This window comes from Oratosquilla oratoria, chromosome 3 (genome assembly GCF_046742065.1).
Source record: "Oratosquilla oratoria isolate Oo_2021 chromosome 3, ASM4674206v1, whole genome shotgun sequence".
Classification (NCBI taxonomy): Eukaryota; Metazoa; Arthropoda; class Malacostraca; order Stomatopoda; family Squillidae; genus Oratosquilla; species Oratosquilla oratoria.
This window is the reverse complement of record NC_134779.1, coordinates 4,499,188-4,509,679: the sequence shown is the minus strand read 5'-3', so window position 1 is coordinate 4,509,679 and position 10,492 is coordinate 4,499,188. Positions and strand designations below refer to the sequence as shown.

General features: G+C 39.0%; 3 protein-coding genes across 3 annotated transcripts; 2 read left to right on the top strand and 1 right to left on the bottom strand.

Moving 5' to 3' along the window:
* The first annotated feature begins 3,163 nt into the window (after positions 1–3,163).
* LOC143041332 (uncharacterized) lies at positions 3,164–4,317 on the top strand. Its single transcript, XM_076213156.1, has 2 exons — positions 3,164–3,178; positions 3,700–4,317. Exons 1-2 carry the CDS (start codon positions 3,164–3,166, stop codon positions 4,315–4,317), a joined length of 633 nt encoding a protein of 210 aa, XP_076069271.1.
* Positions 4,318–4,471: 154 nt separating this feature from the next.
* On the bottom strand, positions 4,472–8,006 carry LOC143041325 (uncharacterized). Its single transcript, XM_076213148.1, has 2 exons — positions 7,418–8,006; positions 4,472–4,512 (listed from the first exon to the last, which is right to left on the bottom strand). Exons 1-2 carry the CDS (start codon positions 8,004–8,006, stop codon positions 4,472–4,474), a joined length of 630 nt encoding a protein of 209 aa, XP_076069263.1.
* A 453-nt stretch (positions 8,007–8,459) lies between these two features.
* On the top strand, positions 8,460–9,846 carry LOC143041315 (uncharacterized). The gene is made up of 2 exons (XM_076213141.1): positions 8,460–9,241; positions 9,330–9,846. Exons 1-2 carry the CDS (start codon positions 8,460–8,462, stop codon positions 9,844–9,846), a joined length of 1,299 nt encoding a protein of 432 aa, XP_076069256.1.
* The last annotated feature ends 646 nt before the right edge of the window (positions 9,847–10,492 follow it).

Sequence of the window (10,492 nt, the reverse complement as noted above, 5' to 3'; positions counted from 1 at the left end):
GCTCGGTTTTGGGTCCCTTATTGTTCATTATGTATATAAACGACTTAGACGATGGGTTAAATAGTGATGTTAGTAAGTTTGCGGACGACACTAAAATAGGACGCCTAATTAGGTCAGGAGAAGACGCCCAGATTCTGCAGGATGATCTTAATAAACTGTTAACATGGTCGGTGAAATGGCAAATGAACTTCAATATCTCTAAGTGTAGCGTGTTAAACGTAGGGCTACACAACCCCAAAAATAGATACAACTTAGATGACACGTTTTTAGAAAAATCTGAGTGCGAGAGGGACTTGGGAGTTCTGGTGAGTCCGGACATTAAAACCAGGAAGCAGTGCATTAGCGCCAGAAATAAAGCAAACAGTGCATTAGGCTTCATTGCTAGGACGGTAACAAATAGAAGTGCAGAGGTAATTATTAAACTCTATCTAGCGATAGTTAGACCCATCCTTGACTATGCGGTACAGTTTTGGTCCCCGTCCTACAAAATGGACATAAATTCACTAGAATCAGTACAGAGAAGAATGACCAAAATGATACAAGGACTCGGAAATTTGCCTTACGAAGAGAGGCTTAGGCACCTAAACTTACACTCTCTGGAAAGACGCAGAGTGCGGGGTGATCTAATAGAAGTGTTCAAGTGGATCAAAGGCTATAACAAGGGTGATGCAAACAAGGTCATCATAATAAAACAACAGGGCAGGACTCGCAGTAATGGGTATAAACTGGACAAATTTAGATTTAAGAAGGAAATAGGCAAGAATTGGTTTACAAATAGGGTGGTCGATGAATGGAATAAACTTAGTAACCACGTAGTAAGCGCTGAAACTATCAGTTGTTTTAAAAAACGATTAGACAACTTTATGGGTGGGGACGACAGGTGGTGATGGATACGGAGCTGCCTAGTGTAGGCCTTATGGTCTTTTGCAGTCTCCTTTATTTCTTATGTTCTTATGTTATGTTATGTCTGTTAAGTGTGCTGGGATTTAATGGATTCATTGCTCAAGTGGTATGCCAGGCGTCGTCTTAGCTTTGTAGTTGTCATACCAATACATTAGTGAGGCCCACACTCCTCACTATTGCTGCTGTATTGATACGCAACATGGTCTTCTTGTATTTATGTTTTCGTTGTGTTGGGAGGATTACGAGCTGTCTTCTTTGTTTTGTAGTATATGATCATCTGGATGTACTTTGTTGGGTCGGTGGGTAGTACATTTTTATTAATAATTTCTTTGATGGTCTTCTCGTCTGCTTTGTATACCATGGACGTGTGGCTTTTGTAGTAGATTTTTATAAATTTGTTTTCCTTTGTATTTTTCTTGCCACTGTACCATTTGCTTCCATTACCTGTGATACATCTAAATTGGCGAATCCATTGTTGATGAGGACTTGTGATTCTCTTTAATTTTTTATGGGTTTCTGTCCAAGTGTAACAATATGAGATGGCCCTTCTAACGTATGCGCCGATGGTAGATTGCAAGAAGCGTTTAGGGCACTCGCTATTCCCCTTTAAGCAAAGTCCGGTGTCTGTCAGTTTGGTGTATGCCTTAGGAAGCATTTCGAGCAGTGACGAGGACGTCTACGAAAGGGAGGCATCCATTATTTTCTTCCTTGTATGTAAAGTTGAGGTCCGAGGCTGTGATGAAACGTTTTCTTAGGTCTTGTAGTTCACCGAGACCTTTTATTCTTACGAAGATGTCATCCATGTATCTGCAGTATAAAGAAGGGTGAGCTGCTACGAGGACCTCGGTCTCAATGGTACCCATGTAAAAACTAGCAAATAGGACACCGAGAGGGCTGCCCATTGCTACACCGTCGATCTGTTTGTACAACTGCCCGCTAGAAGAGGTGAAGGGACCTCTTTCGTACAGTTTTCCAATAGATGTCAAGAGGATTTCTATCGTTGTTGTGGTACACTCGTTTCAGGATGAAGTCAATGGTTTTGTCTATGGAAATATGTGTGAAGAGACTTTCCACGTCCATCGAGGCGGTGATGGCATATTCTACGGGAGAGGAATCCTGTAGGATTTCTAGGAAATCAGAAGCTGAATAATGGGTGTGTGTGCTTGGAACGTATGGCGTGAGATTCTCATCTAGTTTCTTTGCTTTGGGGTATGTGGCTGTAGATATTTGTGAAATGAGGGGCCTTATGGAGATGCCTCGTTTGTGTCTTAATGTTGCCGGAAGCATAGCCCGATGTGTATTCGCCAGTGAGCTTCGGGAATATTTGTATATTGTGTGTTTATATATATATATATATATATATATGTATGTATATGTATATATATACATATATAGATATATATATATACATATATATATGTATATGTATATATATATATATATATATATATATATATATATATGTGTGTGTGTGTGTGTGTGTGTGTGTGTGTGTGTGTGTGTGTGTGTGTGTGTGTGTGTGTGTGTGTGTGTGTGTGTGTGTGTGTGTGTGTGTGTGTGTGTGTGTGTGTGTGTGTGTGTGTGTGTGTGTGTGTGTGTGTGTGTGTGTGTGTGTGTGTTTTGTGTGTGTGTGTGTGTGTGTGTGTGTGTGTGTGTGTGTGTGTGTGTGTGTGTGTGTGTGTGTGTGTGTGTGTGTGTGTGTGTGTATGTGTGTGTGTGTGTGTGTGTGTGTGTGTGTGTGTGTGTATAAAACCTTAACAACTAATTATGCGCGGCGGATCTCTAAGAATTTTACCCAGAACACTACTAAACCATCGAACCTCGATCAATTAAACATTTTTAATGATTAGGTAACCTGAGATGTTTGGAAAAGAGATCTAAGGACAGTGGATGGCGGAACAAAATAGGAATGAGTATCAAAGTGCAGTATAGTTTTTCATGACAAAATACTCATAAGTTTTTTTGAATCACGTACCATTGAGAAAAATGGCTCATAAAAGACGTATATCATAATTATTTATGCGCAAAAGAAGTAAACTTTGAAACAAATTAACACAAACTTCAAATTCTTCAAGTAAACAATAAATTGGAAATAAAACAGTATTCCAGAATGAAAGACTAAAAATATCTTGAGGCAAAGAAACAAAAATAAAAGAATCCCGCGCCGTATTATCTATTAAAATCAATCCCAAGTATTTTTACAGGTAGGCGGCAACCAAATCCAAAGTTAAACCCAGGATTGGACCCTTAGCAGATTATAATGGCCAAAGTGCCGGTAATTTATGGCAAATTGCAAGCACATTACAAAAGCAATACAGCGGAGTGTATATTAATCCTCTCAGTGACAAATCTGTCTATTCACCGGCAGAGATTTTACACTGTCGTAGCGCCTCCGAGCCCATGCTGATGGATTTAGATATAACCAACACAAAGCCAGAGAAGCTATAAAACAAATTACTTCGAACGCAGCAGCCGAGCCTGACCACTTTACTGCACTACTTTTGATCTCACCATACCTCTGCTCATCCTAAAACAGAAACAGCTTCGACCCGGCAGTTATTCCAAATCTATTAAAAGCTGCTATTATTATGACTTTATACGAGGGGGTTCCAGGGCAGAAGCTACAAAATACAGGCCAGTAGCCAAATCACATATAATTAAAATATTGGAGAAAATAGTGTCTGAAATTACCATATACTTTGAATATGAACAAGATAAACCCGAATCAGCAACGGCTTCAGATCAGGATGTTTTTCCCTGTTCCAACTCCTTGCCAACCATAAACAAATTTTGTAGGCATTAGAACATCATAAAAAACATGGATGTAATGTGTCTAGATGTTTCAAATACCATAAAGCACGTGACTTAGGAATTACAGAGGAGGTTGGGTTGTGGCTACTCTGCTTCCTAACAAACAGACATCAACAGGTTCCGGTGGATGGTATAAGATCCTGGCCGTACACAATATTCAGTGGAGTACCGCTTGGCCCTAAGTTCATTCTAGGGCACATATCGGACATTAAGAGATATATCTTGCACTATTCTGTCTCTTCCTTTGTGGATGACACAAAGGTATTAAGGGAAGTGTCCACCAACGAAAATACACAATTGCTGCAGACTGATCTCCAAGCCTTACATAATTGGGCTCAGGAAACATCATGTTGTTCATCAGCAATAAATTGGAACACATGGCTTACACCTTGGGGAAAGGATGGATTATCACACATACAAACACAATACGGCTCTAACGTCATCACCCAAGAAAATGTAAATGATCTTGGGGTTATCTTAAACTGTGATGGGACCTTTACAGTACACATTGTTAGCGTGGCCAAAAAAAGCAAGATCCCATTCAGGCTATATTCTCCGCACCATCCAAACGAGAGAAACACAGCCCATGTTGACCTTATATAAGTCACTTGTAACTCTGCTTGAATATTGTTGTCAGCTGTGGAACCCGTGGAAGGTGGGCGAAAAACAGCTACTAGAAACATTGTAGCGCTTGTTCACAAATAAGATATGAGCTGTTCAACACCTCAATTACTGGGAAAGGTTACAAGAACTAAAACTATTTATACTTGAGCGTCGTAGAGAAAGGTACATAATCCTCTATATTTACAAGAAAATGATGGATCACACAAATAATCCCTATATCAGTTTTTATGACCATCAACGCCTAGGACATCTCTGGCACGTAGACATAATACACTCCAGAATTAAAACACTTAAGGAGAACACTAGTAATGAAGTTGTCAGATGTAGAATCGACCAGCACATCCAGGAAGGGAAGTAGACCGTTGTTATTCATTTCAGAGGTAAAAGCTAGGCCTGCAATTTCCTGAAGTCGGCATCGTATGTTCTCTAACAAAACAACAGAAGGGGTGCTGACAAAGATGTCATCTACGTATCTACAGTATATAGATGGTTTCAACTCTCCGTCCTGGAAGACTGAACTTTCTACAGTAGACATGAAGGCTTCAGCGAAGAGGACACCTAACGGTGATCCCATCGCTGCGCCATCTTGCTGAACGTATAGGTTTCCTTCTGGGCACCTGAATGAAACTTCTGTGGTGCAAGTGACAAGTAATTTTTTTAAAGTAGACTTAGGGATATGGGGAGGTGGGATGTCATTATTATGATAAACATTACTAGTGTATCTCGAAAACCCACCAACATGGATAAATGCATGAATGGGAAGAGCCAGTGCTCTGACAACTACAAGAGAGGTGTCATTAGAGCATATGTAAAAAAAGCCATATCAGTGTGTTCCTCGTGGCAAGCATTACACAGTGAACTTCAACACCTTAGACAAATGCTTACAATCAATGGGTATTCTAACACCGACTTTGATTCTATTACCAACAAGATGCTAGAATCCCATCTCACAATCAAAGAACCACAGAATCATAACTACATCAACATATACTATAGAAACACCTTTACTAGTAATTACAAAAAAAAGATGAAAAAAAATCATTAAAAATGTCATTAATAAAAATTGCCCTCCTACAAATGAGAACAACAAAATCAGAGTTCTCATCTACTACAAAAATCCCAAAACTTTCTCTCTGATCATGACAAACAACTCGTCTTGGCGATCAGACATCACATCTAGAACAAATTTGGTATACCTATATAGTTGTTCTTCAGATGATTGTAGGCCTCTTCTTCATACCTACATTGGTTTTACTAGATGTAAAGTCAGCCGTCGCCTATCTTTACATCTACAAGAAAGAGCAATCAAAGAACATCATAAGAATGTCCACAAACCTGTACTCAGAAGGGATGAATTGACCGATTCCACCAAAATTATTGGATCGAGTGATGACCCTAGGAGACTATAATTAATCGAAGCCATTCACATTAGAGACAAAGTTCCAGTCATTAACATCCAGAGCAATTTGATCTCTACTATACCATTATATAGAAACAAAAATCCCCCACTCCTCCCTCCCTCTACCCCCTTTCTCCCTTCGTCTCCCCCTCCTCACCCTTCCTCTTCCACCTCCTCTCTCCCTCACGGTGACAACAAACGCCTAACCCTCCCCCGCCCCCAACCCCCTTACCCTGTGACCTCTGAGGTCCCTTTTATCTGACCTTATCTTAGGTTTATATATATATATATATATATATATATATATATATATATTATATATATATATATATATATATATATATATATATATATATATATATATATATATATATATATATATCTGTCAACCACGACTTGTCACTTTCTTTCTCTCCTCCCTTTAAATGTAAGTCTTCTTGTCACCGTATTGATTTGCATTTATCTTGTATCCCTCATATTTTACTTGCCCGCAATTGTCATTTTTACTATATTTATGTAATTTTTTGTATTTTTGTCACCATTACTGTAACTATATAATTTTTGTTATTGCAGTTTATTCTTGAAAATGCCTTTATCGTTGAGCTCAAATAAGAAAAAAATGGAAGAATATAGTGATTTAGTTTCAATTCACCCTATTGCCGGCAAATCTCTAATCAGGAAAATCGAGAATAAAAGGAAAAAAAAATTGAATAACTACAACAATGCTGTCATTTTTAACTTTACGTGTATGACTGAAAACCTGCTCCCCTTCTTTACTAGTATATATATATATATATATATATATATATATATATATAAATATATATATATATATATATATATATATATATATATAAATATATATATATGTGTATATATACATTTGAATATCTAGGCAGCAGGTTCTCCTGTAATCATATTTGGTTAAAAAATACAGCAACTTCTGTATTTATGATCTTCTTGTTGATACTCTCTACTTTACGAACTGCAGATTTATGCGTAGAGTTGAGCACAGAAATACTATTACCAAAAGGCATAGTAAAACACAGTGAAGTGTTCTTAATATATTCACGACGTTTCGTACACTTTGTACATTTTCAAATGATATTGATTACAATAATAAGACATGTTTATATATTGGAAAAAAATATAGGTTTTATGGTGCGGGGTGAGGTCACGTAAAATGATCAAGGGGGAGGAATGGTGGTGGAACTACGTGGGATGGTGGAACTCCGTGGGATGGTGGAACTCCGTGGGGAGGTGGGATTCCGTACCGTGGTGGACTTCATGGACGGAATTATGGCAAGGTCTCTTGATTGTAGATTTAATTTTGGAGACTTCTCTTTAATTAGAAGGGCCTCGAGAATTTGCAGGCACTTGGTATCCTGTTCTTGTCCAATAATTTTTGTGTTTTTCTCCATCATTTCTCTTGTAAGAGTGGTGTTGTGGCATGTGATAGTGTGAGTTTTTGGTGTACCGTTTTGGAGGTGGAGAGTGATTCTTCTACTGAGTGTTGTTGTTGTGTATCCTATGAAGTTCTCGGATTTTCGTGGATGGGCTATTTTTCATGAGTAGTGATGAGGTTTTTCTGTTTGTGTAATAGATGACGACATCGAGGAAATCTTGGGGCAGGGTGGGTTTGACAATTTTATTTTATTATTATTATTTGCTTTATTATACGTTCATCTGTAATATAATCCGAGTGCATGAAGGCCTTGTAGAAGATTTGAATTCGTTCACCTTCTTTGTTGGTCACAGTGTGGTGTAGGTACCATTTATCTATTTCATGCTTAATAATTCTATTGATTTCCTTGTTAGGGTAGCCATTGTTAACCAGGACATGGGTTGCTCTCTCTATTTCTAGATGAGTGGCACTCCAATTACTGGAATGAGTGAGGGCCCTTCTGATAAAAGCTCTAAGGGTGGAGTCTTTATAGCGTTGAGGACACTCGCTCATTCCGTTAAGACACAGACCTGGGTTGGTCGGTTTTGTGTATACACTTGTTTTAAAATAAAGGGGACTTTGTTGGACGAGGATATCCAAGAAGGGAAGCTTGTTTTCTTGACTAAATTCTATAGTAAAATTAAGTCCAGAAATCTCCTGCAGCATATCTTTTAAGATGGGAAGTTCAGATTTGTCGTCTACTTTAACAAAGATATCGTCAATGTACCTTGCATAAATTGACGGCTTTTTAAAACAGTTAAATGTCTCTTTTTCAACCATCCCCATGAAAAAATTTGCAAAGAGAACACCAAGTGGGGATCCCATAGCTACACTATCAATCTGTCTATACATATTACCTCGAGGACAGACGAACGGGGCCTCCCGAGAATGGTGTTCCCAAACTCGATTTACCAAAAGCGGCCCTCAAAGCTCTGTTAGAATTATGTACAATGGGGGCCTCTTGTTATTGTAATCAATATCACTTGAAAATGTACAAAGTGTACGAAACGTCGTGAATATATTAAGAACACTCCACTGTGTTTTACTATGCCTTTTGGTAATAGTATTTCTGTGCTCAACTCTACGCATAAATCTGCAGTTCGCAAAGTAGAGAGTATCAACAAGAAGATCATAAATACAGAAGTCGCTGTATTTTTTAACCAAATATGCTTACAGGAGAACCTGCTGCCTAAATATTCAAATGTTAAACTACATGATCCGGCAGTTCGCAATGTTCGATTTACCTTGGAATACAGAAGAAGGCTCGTCGAACACCAAATGGAGACCAAAAGAAAAGATCTTACTTCACTCAAAGAACAGCTACACGAAGCCGAAACAAATTGGAAATATTGTGACATCTCCCAATCAACCAGAGATGAAATTAACCTTGCTCTCGTTGAAGAACTGGACCATCACCGCCGTGTCGCTGAGAGCAGGACCCGGAAAAAACTCATCCGTCTTAACAAAGGTAACCTAAAATTCCCTGTACCTACCACTGGCTATATCAATATGACAAACAAGACCTTAACAAAAGACCAAGAGGAACTTCTTAACTTTGGTCTTAACTGTCATGTACTTTCTAAACCTCGTCCATGGGATAAACGCCTTGAGACTGAAATTCTCCTAGATAATATCCACCAACTAGCTAAGGATGGTAAAGTAACCACAGAAGAAGGTCTGCAGGCTGAACTCCTGAGGGAGGCCGGTAAAAGCAGAGGGAATTACAGGAGCAAGATAATTGATAAGAGACACATTGAAGCAGCCAAGTCACTCAGAGAGGACCCTGATATTACCCTCCGCCGTGCTGATAAAGCTGCTCACTACGTACTGATCCCCACCGAAGACTACCTGAACAAGACGGACACCTTACTAATGGATGTGACTAAATTCGAACGGATCACGAGGAACCCCATAGAAGAAATTAAAACGAAGGCGAATAGAATTGTGGATACCGTCAATGCCAAAGCAGGAGGACTGAAGCTTCCTAAGCTCGTAGGTAACTATGGCTTAGATTATTGTTATGGTAACTTTAAGACTCACAAAGCAGGATCTCCCCTCAGGCCCATAATTAATCAGTCAAATTCCCACCCCTACTTACGTTATTGCTAAAAAGTTGAACGAGCTACTTACACCATTTGTTCCTTCTAGATTTAGCTTGTCGTCAGCCACTGACTTTTTAGACCTGCTCAGTAACTCCGATTCCAATGGTGTTATTGCCTCGTTAGACGCCGAAAGTTTATTCACCCATGTACCAATTTCACGTACTATTAACTACATCCTGGAAGAGGTCTATCCTGAGAATGGTGTTCCCAAACTCGATTTACCAAAAGCGGCCCTCAAAGCTATGTTAGAATTATATACAATGGAGGCCCCGTTCGTCTGTCCTCGAGGTAATATGTATAGACAGATTGATGGTGTAGCTATGGGATCCCCACTTGGTGTTCTCTTTGCAAATTTTTTCATGGGGATGGTTGAAAAAGAGACATTTAACTGTTTTAAAAAGCCGTCAATTTATGCAAGGTACATTGACGATATCTTTGTTAAAGTAGACGACAAATCTGAACTTCCCATCTTAAAAGATATGCTGCAGGAGATTTCTGGACTTAATTTTACTATAGAATTTAGTCAAGAAAACAAGCTTCCCTTCTTGGACATCCTCGTCTAATAAAGTCCCCTTTATTTTAAAACAAGTGTATACACAAAACCGACCAACCCAGGTCTGTGTCTTAACGGAATGAGCGAGTGTCCCCAACGCTATAAAGACTCCACCATTAGAGCTTTTATCAGAAGGGCCCTCACTCATTCCAGTAATTGGAGTGCCGCTCATCTAGAAATAGAGAGAGCAACCCATGTCCTGATTAACAATGGCTACCCTAACAAGAAAATCAATAGAATTATTAGGCATGAAATAGATAAATGGTACCTACACCACACTGCGACCAACAAAGAAGGTGAACGAATTCAAATCTTCTACAAGGCCTTCATGCACTCGGATTATAGTACAGATGAACGTATAATAAAGCAAACAATAATAAAAAAAAATAATTGTCAAACCCACCCTGCCCCAAGATTTCCTCGATGTCGTCATCTATTACACAAACAGAAAAACCTCATCACTACTCATGAAAAATAGCCCATCCACGAAAATCCGAGAACTTCAAAGGAGTCATCTTGTGTATGAATACTCGTGCAAAATAGGGAACTGTGAGTCCCTACCCTCCTCATACATAGGATACACAACAACAACACTCAGTAGAAGAATCACTCTCCACCTCCAAAACGGTACACCAAAAACTCACACTATCACATGC

Excerpts from the sequence above, each read along its gene's own strand:
- LOC143041325 (XM_076213148.1), bottom strand. The coding sequence starts at position 8,006 with ATGGGATCCCCACTTGGTGTTCTCTTTGCAAATTTTTTCATGGGGATG. Across the intron at positions 4,513-7,417 it reads GGATTATATTACAGATGAAC|AGGATTATGTACCTTTCTCT; the intron begins GTATAATAAAGC and ends TTGTAAATATAG.
- LOC143041315 (XM_076213141.1), top strand. The coding sequence starts at position 8,460 with ATGGAGACCAAAAGAAAAGATCTTACTTCACTCAAAGAACAGCTACAC. Across the intron at positions 9,242-9,329 it reads AAAGCAGGATCTCCCCTCAG|ATTTAGCTTGTCGTCAGCCA; the intron begins GCCCATAATTAA and ends TGTTCCTTCTAG.